This window comes from Mus musculus, chromosome 18 (genome assembly GCF_000001635.26).
Source record: "Mus musculus strain C57BL/6J chromosome 18, GRCm38.p6 C57BL/6J".
NCBI classification, from domain to species: domain Eukaryota; kingdom Metazoa; phylum Chordata; class Mammalia; order Rodentia; family Muridae; genus Mus; species Mus musculus.
In genome coordinates, this window is record NC_000084.6 from 33,856,545 (window position 1) to 33,877,788 (window position 21,244).

At 43.7% G+C, this 21,244-nt stretch overlaps 1 protein-coding gene across 12 annotated transcripts in view; it reads right to left on the bottom strand.

Annotated features, from left to right (window-relative positions):
* Window positions 1-21,244, bottom strand: part of Epb41l4a (erythrocyte membrane protein band 4.1 like 4a) — a 211,158-nt gene that overhangs the window by 60,218 nt on the left and 129,696 nt on the right. For 11 of the 12 annotated variants that reach the window (XM_006525628.4, XM_006525627.4, XM_030250327.1 and 8 more), the window contains 5 exons: window positions 20,365-20,452; window positions 18,194-18,282; window positions 17,598-17,661; window positions 4,602-4,693; window positions 2,998-3,075 (listed from right to left, as the gene is read on the bottom strand). In XM_006525628.4, the coding sequence (XP_006525691.1) occupies window positions 2,998-3,075; window positions 4,602-4,693; window positions 17,598-17,661; window positions 18,194-18,282; window positions 20,365-20,452 (411 nt within the window). Of the gene's footprint in view, window positions 1-1,479; window positions 2,657-2,997; window positions 3,076-4,601; window positions 4,694-17,597; window positions 17,662-18,193; window positions 18,283-20,364; window positions 20,453-21,244 lie in introns of those variants that run through there. The other variant, XM_006525635.4, reaches the window with a different exon arrangement.

Consider the following 21,244-nt stretch of genomic DNA (forward strand, 5'->3'; position numbering starts at 1 on the left):
CCAAAATGGAGATATCAATATGTAACAAAATACGTAATTAGTCGAAGATTTAATCAGTCTTCATTTCAGATTACTGGTTCCTCAAAAACAAGAGAATAAAGCATCAGACTTGGGCTCAGCCTCCTTCCTAATTTAATTTTGAGACCTGATTGTCCCACATCACTTAAAAATGTTTGGCTTTCCCTTCTTAAGTAGTTTTTCTTCCCTTCATAACTAGTTTTCCAAAAAGATGAAAGATCAACCTGGTGTTTTGCAAGCCCCAAGACAGAAGAGAGAGAGAGTAAAGACTAGAGTGTGTCTTCCTCTACTTACATACACAGCACAAGGACCCCTACAAAAACCACACACACCACATACACACACACAAACACACACACACACACAAACACACACACACACACACACAGAGGCATCCACATTCACACACTGCAGCTCCTGGGACACGACTCCTTTGCCTCCATCTCAGACTGCAGGAAGTGACTGTTGTACTCCAGAACTACTTCAGGGCATCTCCAGATTATGTTAACCATGAGGCAGGCCCATGATACTGGTTAAAAGGATGTTAGTTTGCCGACTCTTGCCTCTAAACAGCCTACATTAGTGCCCACCCAGCAATCAGAGACCTGTCCTGCCTGACCTCTGACCAGACAGATGAAACACCTCTCTCCCACAGGTGGCCCTGAAGTTAGTGCTTCTTATACACAAATAAATAGATTTGGGTCTCATTAAGATTTAACAGGAAGCTAACATTAGCCATGAAATCAGAGCAGATTTAGCAGAGCGTCCAATTCTGCAAAGGTTACCTTTAATTGCTTTCTTGGAAAAAATATATTTAATATGCAAAATCCAATAAAAATAATTTCTAATAGTGATTCCCAGCAGCCATAATATTTGCATTTCAATAGACTTGAGGAAGTCAGGTGTGGCTATATTTGCAGAAGCCAGCTACCTCCAGCATATGCTGAACAGCACAACTATAATTTTGATCATCTAAACACTAATAAGACAGATGCCCTCACACTAGCTGCAGCCCGTTGACAAGGAGACAGGTTAAACATGTTCTCCCTAGCCTTGGCAATACCATGATTGGGAAAGCAGCACAAATACTAGTTACTTCCCATTCTTCTCAGAGTAAAAGTAAGTTCTGTCTTAAATATCTCATGATTATATTCCTGTCTAAGGAAAAGTTCTAAAAAGCTAAAGGCTAAATATCTGCGCATCAACAAAAACCTTCATACAAAATCAGAAGTACCTCAAATAAATACTACTTTTTTTAGTCCTTACGAGAATAAATATCCTACTGGATACCATGGTCACAGGAAGTACTGGACATCTACTGTTGATCATTCTTACTGGTTGTCTCTTGTCTCAGATTTGACACTTCAAAGTGGGTCATTAAAAGAGAAGAACTAAGATCTGGCATACTCTAGACTTGTAAACCCAGCTTTCCTTTTTAAGTCTTCTGTGGAAGCATCTCACCCACTGGTGTCCCTCGTCAGCAGATGGAGTAGCCTCACTAGTGTCCCTCATCAGCAGATGGAGTAGCCTCACTGGTGTCCCTCGTCAGCAGATGGAGTAGCCTCACTGGTGTCCCTCGTCAGCAGATGGAGTAGCCTCACTAGTGTCCCTCATCAGCAGATGGAGTAGCCTCACTGGTGTCCCTCGTCAGCAGATGGAGTAGCCTCACTGGTGTCCCTCGTCAGCAGATGGAGTAGCCTCACTGGTGTCCCTCGTCAGCAGATGGAGTAGCCTCACTAGTGTCCCTCATCAGCAGATGGAGTAGCCTCACTGGTGTCCCTCGTCAGCAGATGGAGTAGCCTCACTGGTGTCCCTCGTCAGCAGATGGAGTAGCCTCACTGGTGTCCCTCGTCAGCAGATGGAGTAGCCTCACTGCTGTCCCTCGTCAGCAGATGGAGTAGCCTCACTGGTGTCCCTCGTCAGCAGATGGAGTAGCCTCACTGGTGTCCCTCGTCAGCAGATGGAGTAGCCTCACTGCTGTCCCTCGTCAGCAGATGGAGTAGCCTCACTGCTGTCCCTCATCAGTAGATGGAGTAGCCTCCCAACCCCAGGCGACACTTCTGCACCCTGCTTGGCTTCACCAGACCTGGGGGCTGCTTCTACTGCATCTCTTTGATGGCAGTGTGGTTCGAGCTGAGTCTTTGTGTATCGGGAGCCCTGAAGGTGTTCCTCACACACCACACACCACAGCCCTCCACTGGACAGAAATAACTCCACCAAAACAAATGCTCTTTAAAAATACAGAGCTCATTCCCACTTTTAAGGCTGGTATTGAAGTAAGAACTAAGCACCTAGCTGCATGGTGCTCAACATTTTCTCTCCATACACTGAGCCTGTCTAACAATCAGAAAGTACAAGCCCCAGGGTCGTGGACCCCACTGCTTCCTAGCCAGGTCACTGTGAAAAGTCCCTTAGCTTCCCCGAGTCTCCATTTCCTCAGTGTAGGTAATATCACAGAAGACCGTGATGACTAACGGAAGAAATATTAAGTATTAAACAATAATGGTCTAACACTAAACAAGCTTAATGTGTAATTAGCAGTACTATAAGCAGGTTTATACATATGTGATTCTGTATGTAAAGACATGTCTTGATGTAGAATATAAATGATATACTGTGTTTAACAAGGAATCAACTGAATATTCTAACATCACAGTCAGTCAGTTACAATCTAGAATATCTGCTTTGTTTTATAATCACGGAACATAATTGGAAATAACTTGTAATTATAGCAAAACAAAATCCTGAATTAATAAAGTCTACTTTGCTCTGAAAGCCCGTAACTTTACATAGCTAATAGAGATATTAAATACATTTAAAACTGGGAAATCATTTCTGTCAGGAAAGATTTATTTATACAGCACACTGGCACTGCTGCGGGGGAGGGGGGAGCTCACATATTTCATTATGCTTGCACCTAGGTAACTAAATTAAAACCCTATTTACATACAAAACCCTAAGGGGGGAAATGTCACATACCTGTACCGATGTTTATAACTTATGGACCCAAACTTGCTGAGTTTTCTTGATAATGAATTTGATTCTGTGTCCGGCATTCTAGTTAAGTTTAAAAAGAAAACCAAAGACTTGTAAATAAATACAAGTACTTATACAATATATGAACACAAAGCTATACAGGAAACTATTTAATAGAGATAGTCAAAATATTTTCCTTATTCTACATATTAGGAAGAAAAGAATCAGCTATTATTTTAAAGTTTATGTTTAGTTATGTTTGTGTGTTTGTGCCTGCATGTATGTGCATGTGAATATGGGTGCCCATGGAGGCCAGAAAAGGGCATCAAATACCCTGGATCTTGAACTAAAGTCGGTTGTAAGCTGCCTGACACTGAGTTCTGGAAATGCTCTGTAAGACAGCAGGCTCCCTGAACAAGTGAGTCACATGTCCAGGTCAAGATCCACAACCAGCTACTTAAGCTAGATCTGAAACACAACTCACTTTGGAATATCAGGTGCGGAAATATCAAATATTCAGACTTTCTGACATTCTCTAGGAAAGGTTAAATGTCAGTTTACCGCGCTCTTTCTTATACTTCCTTGGGAATTCTGTCACCATTCTAATTTACTCAAGTAACAGCTGGATGGCAGCTCATCACATCAGATGCTGCTGGGTCACCCTTGTTGTACAATATACTCCAATATTTTCCATGTTGTACAACATATTCCAGTGTTTTCCATTTTTCGCAATATATTCCAATGTTTTCCATGTCAGGGCGCTCTGAACAGACACACCAGCCTGGGCCCCTGAAGGTGGGAAGGTCTTAGGCTTCTGGGTCACTTCTTCCCCTAACAGGCTAGTACAAACTGTTCAAAGGACAAGGCCTCACTGTGTAGCCCAGGCTGGCCTGAGATTCACTATGTAGATCAGGTTGGCCTGGAACTCAGAGATCTTGCCTCTGCCTCCCTTGCTGGGACAGAAGGCGTGTGCCTGCAGCCATTCTGTGATAGTCCCAGTATGGGGGAAACTGCTCCACATAAAGAGTTTGGTAATAATAATAATAATAAGCCCATCCTGAGTCAATAAACAATGTGCTATCAGCTGACATTGCTTTGTTTTGATTTAAACTTCACAACACATGGCCATAAAACAATAATTAATAATAATAACTTTAATACTATGGAAAGTGTACCTACTGAGCCGAGTGTAGTGGTACATGCCTGCAATCCCAGCCTGTGAGAGGCAGAGGCAGGAGGATTACCCCATCTGCACTGAGATACCGCAAAGGCGTCTCATCTGTAGTCCATTCACGGCAAAACACCAAATTTCCATCCATGCCGCACAGATGCTACGTGATTCTGGGATTTTTGCATAAAGTTTCTAAAATCCATCCCTGAATCTTTCTCACAGTGTGAGCCAAGATCTATCTGAACGTAAGTGTGCACATCCAGGTACACACATGGATGTGCACAGATGTGCACAGATGTGCATCAGTGCAATCAAGAGACTGAGGAGCTGAATAAATTACGGAAACACTTCTACCTGCATGGAACAGAATACCTGTCATGGAAGTCAAACACCGCTTTTATTTACTCTAAGAGGATGAAACGTCCCATGAACATACCTGAAAAACGTATGGTGCTCTACGCTGCATTTCCAGAGGTGCTTGCAAGCAGTTTTGCTTCGAGCTTCAAAAAAGAATGAGGTTTCATTACACTGCAAGAGACAGGCAGAAAACACTGATCACTGGTTGGGACACTTCAGATGGCAGCCCTCCTTCAGCGAACAGAAACTCAGATAACAGAGATAAGCGCCGAAAGGTGGCTATTTTTGGAAGGTTACATTAAAAATTACTTTCCATGTTAGGCAGTGGTAGCACAATCAGATCTCTGTGTGTTCGAGGCCAGGCTGGTGTATAGAGTGAGTTCCAGGACAGCCAAGGCTACACAGTAAAACCCTGTCTCAAAAAAAAAACAACAATAAAACTACTTTCCACTGACTACAATTATGAAACATGACTTCTATTTAAATCTCAATGCAGTTATCTTTATTATCTCTTCCGCACCATCTCATGATTACGGATAATCCACGCAATGGCACAGGAAACCTACAAGACTGGCCATCAGAAGCAGCCCCTGCGCACACAAAAACCTTGTGGAATTCAGCTCCTAATAAAGAGGGAGATGTCCACATATACAATGTTTAACCCTACTGCTTCAGAGGAGAAATCACACTTAAACTCTGTCAGGAGAGTCTCAGGGAGAACCAGTGGGGGGAGGGGCAGCCCCCAGCGCACTGAACAATCAGGTGGATCAAATTAAAGTATATAAAAGATGTAATATGTCATGAAATAGGTATACAAGAATCTTTAACTGCCATCTTAATCTAGTGATTATTTAATATATAAGTAACTAAAAACACATTAAAGATAACATGTATGTGTGTGTGTGTGTGTGTGTGTGTGAGAAATGCCACTTTAAATGATTAAACAGAAAATAAAGCAGAAACTGAATGAGTATCATAAGCCCTATGAGGTTAGACATTGATAATTTAGCTTCAAATTTAAAAGTCAAACACAAATCTTGAACGCAGCAATCCTTGTTGAATGAGTTTCCTATGGACTCATAAACACAGTATCGGCAGTGCGTGGGAGTAACTGGAATATCCGCCCACCATTTTAACATGGAATCTGACATTGTGTGCATGCATGGAGTCCTCCCCAGCCCAACTGGAATGACTCTGCCAACTCAGGAATGTATGTGTAAACTGTGGGGCGCGGCAGAAGTTATGGCCCCCATTCATATTACAGCAGAGTTAGCTCCACATCAGAGCCTTGTGAAGCAAAGGAAAGACTTTAGGGAGATTCTCGGGTGCTCTGTTTGGGTGTTACCATTAGTAAGCAGCAAACGGGGCAAACTGGAGAAAATGAGTGGTAAGGTCAGGACAAGATGATGGGTTGAAATGCTCACGGAATGCCAAGTGAGGCAGTAAGGACACAGGCACCCCACTCAAAAGAGAGGTCACAGCTTCTCACGCAAGCAGTGTCCCCTGAAAACACAGAGATGACCAGACCAGAGGCAAGTGTTATAGGTAAGCCATGGGATGAATCTTGTGAGATGGGTCTAGATGAGCCAGGAGGCCATGTGTCAGAGAGGCTGGGGAGAGACGTCTCAAGAGACATAGGAAGATCAAGTGGCTTTCAAAGACAGTCACTGCTCTGCACAGGGAGACTATCTAGTGGCTTCTGTGCTAGGAGTTGAAGATGAGGAAGAAATTTAGTAAACTTAGAACATCTTTTTCCTCAACAGCAAAAGAACCTAAGGCTGGAGAAGAGCAGAGAATGGAGCAGGTAAGGAAGTTCAGGCTCCTATGAAGAGATGGGAGTGCTGACAGAGCAAGCTGTCTTCCAGGTCTCTTTTCAAAAGTGCATGTGCAGACACACACATACACAGACACACACTCAGAGAGAGGAGAGGGAGGGGGATTTACACAGTTATGGGTACACAAGGTGGATTCACCATTAACAATTCAATCCCTCCCTACTGCCATTGCCCCAAATCCCCGTTCCCAGATGTGGCCACCACTGGATGGTCTTAGCTACAGTGCCCAGGTCCAAATTTAAGAGTTTGTGTGGGATTGAACTCTACAGGGTAAGTCCCTAAGGAAAGGGGACTAACAGGCCATGCTGCCTGTCCCTCAGCCATACATGGGGACAGGCCATCTCCCTGTGCGTCTCAAAGATGGCAGCATCAGGTATGGCAGTGAACATGGCCTGGCCACCTGCTGAAACAGTACTGAAGACAACGTCTCTAACATACATTTCAGCAAAAGCATCTATCAAGAAGGTATTTAAATACATAAGTCAAATTTTCAAAGACTTCATTATACAGAACCCAAATTTCCAAAGGTACTGGGGAAATTCTAAGCGATTCAGTCTTTGAAATAAAATAGATTCCCTCCTCATTTCAAACTTCCCTTGGGTTGTTTTTTATTTTACTTTATCCTTCATGTGTCTATATTACTTTTCTTTTCTTATTGAAAGATGTCAAAGGACGTCTAAATTCTTAATATACATTTAAATCTATCATCACTAATGAAAAGATAAAAGGTACTTCAAATCCAACTGGAATGTGGGTTTTCTCATTCCTTGGGCACAGACATATTAGAGGAACCCAGGAGCCTCCCACAGGCCCTCCTAATTACCTCTGCCATGAGCCACTGCAAGTATGAACTCATTCCTCGTTTATAGAAGGCTTCAAACAAGCTGCCTAGTTTCTTCTGCACTACTGACAGAATGATTCAAATACCAAAGGAAGATTAATGTTACTGAAACCAGAGCCAGGTATTTGGAGTAAATTTGGGGTACTTTCGCCATGTGCGGCTGGCACCGAAGTGCTGACAAAGCATTTCTGGATGGTTTCAGCACAGACACGGCCACTCACACATTTTCACTCCTTCCACTCAGAAGCTTGACTGAAGAAAGCCTCTGTGGGCCTGGCTAAAATGCCCTCCCCAGTATCCAGAGTTTGCTGAACCACTCGAACGTCTCAGTCGTTCATGCTGCAAGCAACACTGCTGTCCCGATCTGTTCTTCTTAGTAAGTTAACCAAGCTTAAGTCACTTGTAGCTAAGATAGGATGTGTATGTCACTGTTCCTGGGGTCTCTGAGAAGCATCAAGTTGGGGTGCATCCTTGATTGCATTACTGGTAAGAATTGAGCACCGATATTATAGCCACAAATTCCCAGCCAAGCACCTTGCATCCTCTAGGGGTTCCTGCTCATCGTTGCTGGATGTTTCTCTCCATGAGCTTAAGGATGGGTATGTGCGTGTGTGCGTGCATGCGTGCGTGCATGCACGCACACACACTTGTGCACTTGCAAGTGTGCACATGTATGTTCGAGCATGTGCAAGTGTGTGTGTGTACACGTGTGTGTGTGTACACGTGCACTCGAGTGCATGTGGGACCACACACAGCTACTTTGCTGGCTTTCTGCCCTGTGTGTTGTCACTGCTGACAGGACCACTGACACGGTTTACACTGCAAAGGCACAGCCACTTAGGCATCCACTCCATGTTTAGTGTCTCTCAAGCCTGTGCTTCTTGACACAAGAGCCTGTGTCACAAAGTCCTGTGCTCAACAGGCTTCTCCTTGTTTCTGTGGGTGTCCTGTCATCCCTCAGCCCCCTGGAATTATGAAAACAAGCACACTCATAATCCTATTAAATAATTCCCACATCCAGGGTCACTAGAAGCAACTCAAGATAAAACGCATGGCGCGTGGGGGTGGGGGAGTCAGTAAGATCACTCAGGGGATAAAGGCCAAGGACCTGACATGAAGAAAAGAGAAAACGAACTCTCACAAGTTGTCCTCTGATCTCCACATGTGTGCTCTGGCACACATGTGCTCCCACATATACACAAACACTCATATATACAAATCCACATTATATAAATGTATTTTAAAAAGATAGACTGCATAGGCCACTGGCAAGCAAAAGAGACCAGTGTTTCTAAGGCTGATAAGCCATAGTTGTTCTGAAAATACCCAAAGACCTGTGGAAGAGATGCTTCCTACCACGGCCTCACCAAGGAGAAGGAGAGGCTCGAGAGAAATGTCAAGTTTGAAATAGTATAGGTAGTTTTGCACTCAATCTAAACTGGATTTATGAAAGTATTTTGTATTTTAAATATTTATTTATTTATTTATTTATTTATTTATTTATTTAATGTATTAGTGTTCTGCTGCATGTATGCCTGCAGGCCAGAAGAAGGCATCAGATCTCCTTATAGATAGTTGTGAGCCACCATGTGGTTGCTGGGATTTGAACTCAGGACCTCTGGAAGACCATCCCGTGCTTCTAACCATTGAGCCATCTCTCTAGCCCAGTATTTTGGACTTTTGAACTTGCTTTAGGCATGATAGGAAAACAAAAAGAATAAGAAGCTTGATAACAAACCAGTAAGATAACTTCCTTCTCGACTCTGATAGAGCAAAGGCGAGCAGTGACGCTGGGAAATGTAGACAGTCACTGGTTGGAAACTCACACCAGACCTACAGACTTTTGCATATAGGACGAAAGTTCGTCCTTTCAAATGGCTGAGACCGACTGGCTGGTGTTTTAAACATTGCACTGTGCGGGCCTGTGGAAGACACAGGAGTGATGATTGCTCTAATGATTTTCATCAGCCTTTTCATTGCTCTTCCCTCAACGCTCGCCAAGTTCAAACCTGATTTTTCTCAAATGCCGCTTTTGTTATTACATGAAAAGAGGAATCAGGAAGAAATGTTAAAGCCGGGAGTACATCTCACCTGTTCTTTCACGCCAAGCTTTGTCTTTACATACCATACTGCTCTCAAAGGATAAGACACACCATGAGTGCCTCGAGGCACTGGCATACAGGTGTCTCTGGCTAAATAAGTATGGGGTATGCTGGGGAATCGCTCACAGTTTAATGTAGCCATAAGCACTGCCCATGTCCGCTAGGCAAGGAACTGGGATGTTTACCTAATTAATCTGGACAAAGACCTGTGTCTTAAGAAAGTACATTTTAAGTACTACAGTTTGAAAAGATAGAAAAAAAATACAAGCACTTCTCAACATACACGCATCATGTAGAGTGTGCACGTATGTTCCCATCAATTATAAATACCTTTGAAATATATGTAGCCTAGCTCTGTTTGGCTTGGGTTTTTGTTGGTGGTGGCAGTTGTTTTTTGAGACAGGGTCACACTAGGCCAACTTGGTTGACTCTGCAGCCAAAGGAACTAACGCAAGGTCTGGGGAGCTGGCTGAGTGTGCACCGTGCTGGGAGCTGTTGTTAGGAAACAGTCTCATGACACTCTTGCATGGCTGACGTGACGGCACAGACATCTGGTAAGATACGGTGAGTTCTTAATGGATTAATTCCGTGTATTTACAGTTAATGGTAGTTGATCATCTTCACTCAAAATTGTTTGCTCCTTTTGAAAAAAAATATGGTTTAATCTATTTTAATTCTGGAGAAAGTCAACAAAACAAGGAACAAATAAAGCAGAAGAAGAACCATGGGCTGAAAGATGTAGGCTTCCCTCCAGTCCTAGCACGGACTATCCAAAGGCAGGGGTGGCAGATATAAGATATTATAGGCTACCACGTCAGAGGTCAAGACAGCTCAGGTGGGAAGTGCAGACCAAGGCTCCTCATACCAGCCTTGGACTAGGTAGTTTCAGACTCCTAAGATGTCTGCAGGTAGATGTTACCATCTACCTCCACTATCCCCACCCCAACCCGCACTACAGGCCAGGGATATGAGTGAAACCGGAACAGTGAACAGTCCAAAGTTAGCAAGCCAGTGGCAGCTTGAGCTTAACAGCCATGCTATCTAGCCCCAACCCCAGTAGCCCATCATTAATTATCAAAGACTGGAACAAAAATGTTACAAGCATCAGGGCCCAAATATGACTAAGAGAGCCACACTTCATAATCTATACTTCATGTACCTTCATATTTGTGTGTAGAAATGGAAAACTGTGTGAAATGGAGCTAGGGAGGAATATACAGAAATGTCAAGCCAAAAGTCTGCATATGCACTTACCCTTTAATTGAACAATCTTACTCCAAAGACCTGACACCATATGGCCACGCCAAACACACTGATGGACAGTTACTCATTGAAGGAATGCAAAACATTTAAAAATACATGAACACTCAAGCTCAAACAGTGGGGTGAATACGCCATGGGGCTCACACCCACTGAAGCTGATGAGAACGAGGGGCAGGTGAGGCTCGGGAGTAGAGTACACACAAGGCCGGGGCTCTACCCCAGGAAATAAATGTTAAAAAAAAAAAAAGGAGCTGGAAAGTTCCTGATGAACGAGACAGTGATGCTGAGGTTTAGCCTGTTGCTCTGCATTTTAACACTGAGTGCAGAGATCCCCAAGACCTGGTTGACCCAAGGGATGCTATATGACCTTGTCCCCAAGTCATATCTATTTGGTGAATAAAGATGCTGACAGCCAATAGCTGGGCAGAAGAGACATAGGTGGGGCTTAGGGTTCCCAGGCTTGGGGATGGAGGAACTCTACAAGGGATGAAGAAGAAGGTGAAGAGAGGAGAAGGCGCCATGGGGCAAGAATCTTCAAGTGATGGCCATGTGGGCTGGCTAATTGGAGTTAAGAGCAGCCCAGATGAACCATGACAAATTATATAATGGGATTATTGGCTGGGAAATAGACATAATAGCATAGAAGATAGATATCTGCCCAGCTTTTGTGCTGATTAAGGCTTATTATAAATATAAAGGTTGTGTATGTGTCTTTTATCTGGGAACTAAACGGTCAAAGGTGGGGTAGAAGCCCAAGATTGATACTGAATGTTTCAGCAACAGAGTTGTTTCTTGAACAAAAATACGGAGAAAAATACAAAGACCTATATGCTATGCAACCTTCAGGTTAAGAAAGAATATTGTTCAGGCACATACACATGCATACACACACACACACAACTTTTCTTTACAAAAAAAAAAAAAAACAAAAACAAAAAACAAAAAAACCCAGTCTAGAAAGCAGTAAAATTCAGTAGCTTCAAGAAAAGGTGAGAGAGGCCATGAAGAGTATGGGAGTCAGTTTCTTTCTCTGAGAGCATCTTCCTGTGAGAGCATCTTTCTGTACAGTTTCAACCTTTAGAAGGTTAATCTTCTACATATTTAAGACCTAGACTTAAACAAGCAAGAATGTAAGGGAGAGGGAACCATAACTGGAAATAAATAAACCTAATTAGATTCTGAGGGTATATACAACCACAGCAATGAAGCAGAAAGAAAGGAATGAAGGGACAGAGGGCGGGCCAAGTAAACTGTGAACTCGAGAGTTTAGGTCCTCATGTGTGGGTGAAAAGATTGCAAACTCAGTGTTCTGACCAAAGCAACTCGAACACTATTTGATGAGTAATTTAAAATTAAACAAATGACTACATGTGCAGATACTGGAAGTAGAGGATCTCGTGGCCAAAGAAAGGGCATAAAACATGAAATGAGGACAGAAAGAAAGACATGCACACCTCGAACTCATCACGTCTAAACTGTATACGAGTACACTGCACACTTAAACACACATGTACACATGTATACATTCCTAGTTCATATATGTGTACCTGGTAAGTGTTTGTATATATGCATGCATAGTTTCTCTAGTTTTGGACTCCAAAAAGCTCAGGCAGAAATGTACAGAGGTCTGGAAATCAGCGTGGAGGATGCGGGGGAACCTGCAAACCAGCATTCTCCGGCCTTACCGAAAAAGACTGGCTGAGATAAAAATCCCTTACCTCCTACCTTGGGGGAGGGGTTACTCACAACAGGAATTATGCATTGGAGAAATTAGGTGACATCATAGCCGACAGATCAAATAACCGACAAGAAGAGCCAGCAGATGGCCACTATGTGTCTCCAGATGTGAAACGCTGAGGCAGACACGGCCTCACCAGTGTGACTAGATAGCTGGGAATGCACAACACACTCTAACCACAAAACAGCAGAGAAGCACGAAAGGACTCTGCTTGGTGACAGGAGGGAGGATGGTGTTTAAAACACCCGTGCCATAAAAGATAAAGAAACGCCAGGAAAACATTCCAGACCGAAGAGAGCTGACAAAGTTCATATAACATGGGGAAGGCATGGAGGATATTATCGGGTCAAGCAACAAAATTAGAGGACTTATGGTAACCGTGCAGTAGTGATAGATATTCATTATGTGGAAGAACCCCATATATAAACCAACCTCCTGGGCTGACCAGCAGTGACCACCCCTGACTACCATCACGTTCTGTGCACGCTCCCCAAAGCTTAGTATCTCGGCGCATTGTACATAAAGAACTTCCTGTATCATTCACTCTTTCTTTCTCGTGGCCCACAAATACACTTCCTATATGGCAGGTTATGGGCTAGGTGTTTGGAATTGTACCCTCTCACTGTTGCCAGAGCTGAGAAAACTGATTCTGAATTCTTCCCCAATTTTTATCCAAATTAGCATACTAGGATATGCTAATAATTCTCAAAGTTCTTATACTGATTCTGGTCCTGAACGCTGAACTCAGACAGTCTAGATTTTATTCAATATCTCTACTTAGATGCCTGGAAGAAATCTTAAACTCCACTCACACACAGCAGGGTTCCTAGTCTTCTTCCCACACAACATTGTCCTCCCTACTCAAGAGGGCTCCATTTCTTCAGCTTCTCAAGACAAAGGCTGTTAAGTACCAAGGACTCTTCTGTCTGTCTCCCCACACCCAAAGTACCCTGGTGGTTAAGTACAGAATTAGAGCCCCTCAGGACTTCAGCTGGACGAAGCACTGCCATCTCCTGCCTTCATGGATGATGGACAGATGATGACAGATGATGGACAGATGATGGACCATTGGAGACACAAGCATTCCCAGACTCAAGGAGGGCATTACATCCCCAGACCACAGACCAGCTAACACTTACAGACATTCTGACTAATGCAGTCAAATGGGAAACAAGAATAACAGAATAATTATTGAGCTATATAATTTATGAGAATTATATTCAGAATCCATGGCTGTTGGGTGTGGGGTTCATGTCTGCAATCCCAGTACTCAGAAGTTCAGGTAAAAAGGTTACAAAGAGTTTGAGGAGAGGAGAGGAGAGGAGAGGAGAGGAGAGGAGAGGAGAGGAGAGGAGAGGAGAGGAGAGGAGAGGAGAGGAGAGGAGAGGAGGAAAGGGGAGGGGAGAGAAAGAGAAAGAGAGAGGGGGGGAAGAGGAAGAGGAAGAGGAAGAGAAGAGAAGAGAAGAGAAGAGAAGAGAAGAGAAGAGAAGAGAAAGAGAAAGGAAGAGAAGAGAAGAGAAGAGAAGAGAAGAGAAGAGAAGAGAAGAGAAGAGAAGAGAAGAGAAGAGAAGAGAAGAGAAGAGAAAGAGAAAGAGAAAGAGAAAGGAAGAGAAGAGAAGAGAAGAGAAGAGAAGAGAAGAGAAGAGAAGAGAAGAGAAGAGAAGAGAAGAGAAAAGAAAGAGAAAGGAAGAGAAGAGAAGAGAAGAGAAGAGAAGAGAAGAGAAGAGAAGAGAAGAGAAGAGAAGAGAAGAGAAGAGAAGAGAAGAGAAGAGAAAGAGAAAGGAAGAGAAAAGGCAGGAGAAACTAGAGAGATGGCGCAGTGTTGCCTTGAGTTCAGTTCTAAGCACCCATGTCAGGCAGCTCACGCCTCCTGTGATCCCAGCTCTAGGGAGACCCAATGTTGTCATCTGTACTCTCATGTGCACACACCCACACACAGCCTTTCCCAAATATGTAATTAAAAATAAAACACATGGGCTGGAGAGATGGCTCAGCAGTTAAGAGCACTGACTGCTCTTCTAGAGGTCCTGAGTTCAATTCCCAGCAACCACATGGTGGCTCACAACCATCTGTAATGGGATCCAATGCACTCTTCTGGTGTGTCTGAAGATAGCAACACTGTTCTCACATACATAAAATAAAATAAATCTTTTAAATAAATAAATAAATCACAAAGCAAAACCAGTCAGAAAATGTAATAGAAGAAAGTGCACATTTGCAATAGCAGTAAGAAACAGTGAACCACATAAAAATAGGATTTACAAAACTCCAAGTAGGCACATATATATGAATATAACAAGAAGGGCAATCTTACTGATACAATACTAAGTACAAATGCACTCACGCACTGAGCATGGTGCCTTGACTACAATTTCAGCACTTTGGAGGCAGAGGCAAGAAGACTCATAATTCCAAGGCCAGATTGGGCAACAGAATACAGAAAGATGTACATAATCACGCAGGGGAAAATATTTCTATATATGCACATATAAGCACATAATACATTCACACTAATGGAGCAAAAAAAATTATAAGCAATCATACCCAAATGTTAATAATCATCACCTCTAAATTTTTGGGTAACAGGAAATACTGACTTCCTTCTTCACATTGCATTTTCTGTATCTCCTTCCATTATTATGCAAAGCCTTTATTTGGAGTTTATATTTTCTGTGAGGTGCAGTTTAAACCACAGTCGCTTTGAAGTGCAGATAATGCCTGAAAGCCTCTGAACTTGGCCTCAAAGCACTAAGCACGTGGAGTTAAGTCTCTAACCAGACCAGCCGACCAGAAAACCAGCAGACTAAGCACTTCAGCCATTTTTCAAACTGAATGAGATTACTGTTCCAGGTGATGGGTTTTAACGGGCTTTTTAATTCAATCTGTGATTACAGCTAGGCCTCCATAATAATCAACTTAATTCTACCATTATGCAAATCACTGCCTCACAGAGAGGAACCCTCGTGGAGAAAGGGAAAAAAGCCCCGTAAGCAAGAATACTCAGGAAATAGAATGTTTTGGTTAAATTAATATGCCTATTTAATAACAAATTTAGGATGAGGCGTGCCTGTAATCCCATCAGATGGGATAGGAAGGCAATAAAGAAATCAAGGTCACAGCCTGGGCTACACAGAGGAAAGGCTCTGCAGTAACTGGCCAGCTTTGGCACCTTATATAAAAGTCACTGACTCCTGACCCCTGCAGGCTTCAAAGGCCCAGGATGACAGGGACGCAGAAAGATAATGACTCAAGCCCCTCCCAACATGAACTCATCTTGGAGCTAGGAAGGACACAAGCTGAGGGAGTGAAACCAGCTGCTATCTGGAGACTATTACAGAAACTGATGCTGGGTTAGACACAATGATATCAACCTTGCTGTCCTCAGTTTTGGCTGGTAATGAAGACACGTAAGAAATTGAAAATTCAGGACCCTGGTGACATTAGCAATTTCTTCTCCTGAGACAACAGAAGGAATTTTAAAGCGCTGCAGTGTTAACATACACATAGCTCACAAATAAGAAAAGAAAAAAGGAACTAAAAACAACTTAGCCCTAAAGGGAGGGATGCTCTGGACAGCAGGAGCGCCTCCCTGGGAGTCCTACCTGTCCTGTTTTAGTAGATGGGATTCTTTGCATCAAGTCCTGTGAACCTCATGACAAGAGAGGGAGAAAACTACCAAATCCTACTAACTGGCATCTCTACTTCTCAAACGACTTTAATCTACTCATATATTAGTGTATCTTTTAAGACTGACACATCTAATTAGACATTAAAAACAAAATGAATTTCCAAGCACCCCTCCCCCAAGAAACTAGACAATTAATGTATATTTGTATGTGACCTGGGAACCATCACTTTCTGAAAATCTGGTAATGTCTCATCCTCACAAGTTCAAATTCACCTCAAAACCTAATTCTAATTCCATCAACCAAATCTTTTTTTGGGGGGGCGGGGAGTGCTAGAGCCATGGTCTTCAATGTGGGTCATGACTCCTTTAGGGGTAGAATGAACCTTTTATAAGGGTGGACTAAGACCAACAGAAGACACAAACACTACAATCCACAACAGTAGCAAAATTACAGTTATGAAGTAGAAACAAGGATGGTTTTATGGCTAGAAGTAGCCATAGCATGAGAAACCACATTAAAAGGCTACATCAGCCTTAGGAAGGTTGAGAAACACTACCCTCGAGAAAGAACAGATAGTATTAGAGTTTTGAACTTTGTAGATCACCTCAAAAAGTCAGTTCATTAGCCACTTAGCGGATATTAAGGTGGAGTCTGTACATGTGAGACGCTCTGCTATATACCGTGTCCCCAAGCCTCGGGGCTGCTACGCAGTGCAGACAGCTCCATGTGTGGCCATTTAAGCACCGGTTTATTCCTAAAATCTCTCTAACACCAAAACAAGGTCAATTCAAAGCTTGCCCTGGTAGCACACACCTGTCATCCCAGCACTTGGAGGCTGAGGCAGGAGGACTGCCGTGAGTTCAAGGTTAACCTGGGCTACACTACAAGAGACAAGAAAACATACCAAGATCCTGTCTGAAAATGAATTTATGAGAAGCATAAAAGAAGTTGGTTCAATTCCATACTCAGCTTTACTCTCTATGAAGTCACAATACAAAGAGACTGGAGTGGCTCCTCCTCCTTCATCCTTCCATGCATTTACCCGACATGGGTTGCACCCACAGCAAAGAGGGCAGCATTATCTTCACAGACAGATCAAAAGGAATCGCTCATGCTCTTGTTTGCCATCTTGGACCAGATTCTACAAGCTACCTGCGAAGGTGTGAAAACACAGGCAGACCCACACGCCTGCCACAGCGCCTGAGGTCAACAGGCCCCGCCCCTCGGCTTCTGGTCTCCCTCGAAAGCATCCAGAATTTCCGTCGGTTTAGCCATCATGCTCACCAGGTAAGACCATCTGGTCCCCAATGGGTTGGTTGTTTTATTTCAGAACAAAATGAAGATGCACTTCTGCAGTTCCACACAGCCTACACCTTTCAGATTACACGAATCCCACCTTCACAGGCAGGTCTGAAAAGCAACTTGCAGACATAATGCAGATTGCCCTATTCTCTCCTCTGCCTGGAAAGGTTTGCTTTCTTCTGCGAAAAGTGAAATGACACCCACCCCCCTCTCGCAGAAACATGTGGGTGACGTAATTAACCTCGTTCCGCAAGGCTGCAGCTAAAGAAAGCATGGTAGCTGTACTCCGAGCATCTCTTAAGTGACTACTAAGCAGATATGATCCTCTCCTCTCACAGTACAGCTAGATGCCCACAGAAACTTACGTCTTTTCCCAAGACTCTGAGCTCAAACTGGGTTTCCTTGAAGTGCACCTTTGTAATCCGAGGCCTGAAAAACAAAGCAGACAGGGTTGTGCTTGCTGGTTTTCAGGGCACATCACTTTTCAGAAACCCATAGAGGCGTCCAGCGGGAAAGGATTGAGAAGTGCAGGCTCCTTTATACTGTGGAGGACACAGCAAAGCATCCCTGCGCGCCTCCACTCTGGGCATCCTCTCTAAGTTTCTCCACTAACACACAAGCAAGCTTGCAATCCCCAGGCCTAGAGGCACCACCTTCCAGACATACCCAGGGCCACAGCTCCCCAATCCCTCCACTCCTCCTCTTAGAGCTAAAACAGCAGCTAGTCCTGGAGACGTGGTCCAGCAGCACACGGGAAGGTGGGTGGGGAATCCTACTATATAGTTCCATGGACAAGAGAGCCCAGAACAACAGCTGAAAGTTACAAAGAAGATACCTAACTTTACAATCAATTTCATTCACTTTTCTACTCACTACTGAAAAGGCACGAGTTCCAGGCCCCCAACGCCCGATGGATACAGCACCCACTCTAAAGCAGACTCTGTCCCCAAGTCATACCTACCAGAAATACTTCCCCACTTGCTTTTTATTCTTATAGACGACAACTCCCGATGGAGTCAAGCCTAAGAAGTACTCGGACTTATTTTCTCCCTGAAAAGGCAAACACACAAATAAAGCATACATTCCTAAAACCACTAGCTTGTTCATAAAGAAGCTCTTGGTAAAAACTATAATTGGCCATAGAAATATATTTTGTTGGAGTAACACTGGATTCAGGTTTTGAAAGATAACAAATCAACAAGAAACCATTAATGTGATGCTCTTTCCCCTCAGTCCTTAGGAGTATTTTTCCTAGCGTCAAATGTACACTTGTGACTTCAGTCCATGAGAAGGAACACTTACTGACAGACAGCCCGATGCTGCTTATGAGCTGGTGCTTAAGCCGTGGTGGAATCAACCGTGCAGCTTAAAATTCAGACGAGGACGAGCCACCAAATCAGTTACCTCAGACTATCCACTGAAGGAGGCAGAGTGTCAAAAGCACACAGGGGCTTCAAACAATGGTTTGTAAATGGCTTGTCTTGGTTTTACTCTCTGATGTGGATAAAGCTGAGGCCCAGCTTTTACCATGAGAAATTTTAGGCAGCTGCCTACAGAGACTTTCATGGCCTGAGATCTATCAGGGCCCTTCCTACCTCCACTAGTAACCCTGAGACTGCTCAGAATTTGAGAAGCATAATGGCAAGAGAGCCTTCATTTCCAGGCAATGATAAATCTCAAATCATAAGACAGGACCCTGAAGTGATAAAGCCACAGGCCAAGCAGACACCAAGAACATGCACAGAGCTGTCTGCTGAATAGCCTGCAAACAGAAGACAACTGCTCCAGAAAAACCCAACCTCCGTCTCTAGAAAGTCATTCATCCTCAGAGAAAAGCAAGACCTAACACACCTACGTCATTTCCTGTAAGTTCTCAGCACCACCCTCCCAAACTGGAAAACTTGGTAATGAATCAAAATAAATATTACAGAATCCACAAGCACTGTGCAAAAGCCTCTATAAATTTCCTAGGAGGTGTATTTTTTAAACACCCAAAAACCTACCAGGATGGACATAGGCAGCAAGAGAGAAGTCAACTACTTCGTGGCGTTTCAAAAACTCTTTCCTTCCTTCCTTCTCTCTTTCCTTCCTTCACTGCTTTTCCAGGCTGGTCTCGAATGTGAGATGGCCCTGCCTTGACCTTGAACTACCTTCCTGAGATTTCAGAACTCTGCGACCCAGACCTCAGAGGTACTCTTAAGCAGGCAGTATTTCATTCTCCAACAAGAGCGATGTCTAATACCAGAGACCCTCTGCCTCCTCCAAGTCTGTAACTTCCACTGACACACTGAATGTATACTCAAGGGTGTTTCTCACTCTAAAAGTTAGGATGAACCAGGAACAATGGCAGGTGCCTGGAATCCCAGCACTCCACAGGTAAAGACAAGCAAAGTTGGAGCCAGTCTGGACTGCACCGGACTAAGATCCCGAATGACTGTCTGAATTAATAATAATCATGGTTTCTGGTTTTAGAAAATACTAATGAGCTAAAGACATGCTACAAAATAAACGCAGGGGTGCAGATACAAAGGATATACTCAAAGAGAAAAGTTGGAGAGGGTAGGACACTCTGGGATACTTGTTAAGGATCTGATGGACACTCACTGACAACAGCTGGCAGATTTCCTGGCTACTAAAGAAATCTGGCAAATACTAGCCACACAACAGCTCCCCCGATGACAGAACACTATCCACTCAACTCCATCTGCCAACTGCCGCACCAGGACCACTGCCCAATACCTACTTTACCTGGCAAAAACCTTATTCTTTTAAGCCATAAAAAGAAAAAAAAAATCTATTTTTAGAAAGTCCTTCCATTTTCTAATGTCGTCAATTACAGACTGGTTGGTAAACTGTTCTGACATTTAGCTAAGCCCTTTGGAACTGTCACCCAGACTGTGTTTGCAAGCCTGGTTGATTGTTTTCTACACATGGAAATATAATCACCAACTTTTATGCAAAACTCATTAGGGTTTAATCCGCATAAGAGCTGCTTGGCGTTTGAAAGCACAGGAGGACCTATCATCGGCATGCTAGACAGGAGGGCTGCAGCTTCCCTCAGGGAGTTTCCCTGACTTTTTAACAAAAATGTCATCCGCTTAAAATATTTTGTGTTAATTAAATGTTACTCACATAGACAGGATGGAGGTCAACACCATACATCTCCAGGGATTTGGCAGTCCTCAAGTAATTCAGCTCAGCTTCGGAAGGAGCCTGACCCCTACACCCAGAAAAAACACAACGCCGTACTTTACTGAGAGCTACTCCACTTCTAGAGGAGGACACTCGCTGGTAAGACAAGGAACATTCTTCGCTAATGCAAAGGCGAAGGCTTTGTACCTCAGGAAGAACTCGGCCCTCTGGGTGACGAGAAGGTAATATTTATATTAAGTTAATTTCATTTACCAGACCTACTTCTGCTTGTTACAGTCTATTCCCAAATTCTCAGTGTGTATTAAAAATTTTCTCAGTTTCAAAAGCTCCCAAAGAGATTATTGAGAATATAAGCATTCAAATTAAAAAGCAGCCACTTCCCAAGGAGCAAGAAGATGTCTCCAAGCACTACCGGGGGCAGCGGCGGCAGCACCACCAGCAGCTGCAGCCGCTGCATCTCAGGAGCAACTGGAGCTGGCACCACACCAGGCAAGGAGCTGAAGGCCCCACTACCCAGCAGGGATCACGACAACAGCTCCTGCGCACAGGTGTGGTTTGGAGGCACATTAGCTAACACACAGAAACTGTAAAGTGCTTGTCGTTTTCATAATTGAGTACAGAAATTTTCCTAAGGCCTTCACTGGCGGTAATATCCAGACAACGCCATTTGCTCTTAATGAGGGTGAGCATCTACCAGGACTCTCCATGGATGAATAGGGGCTGGGGGGGGGGGGGAGGAGGCGTGAGTGTGTGTGTAGGGGGAGGTGGCTAACAAAAGATAAAAGCTGTGAAGACCGTCCCCAAATTGAGATGTGCTCTCTGATGTATTCCCTGACTTCAGGCACCGTGCACAGCCTGG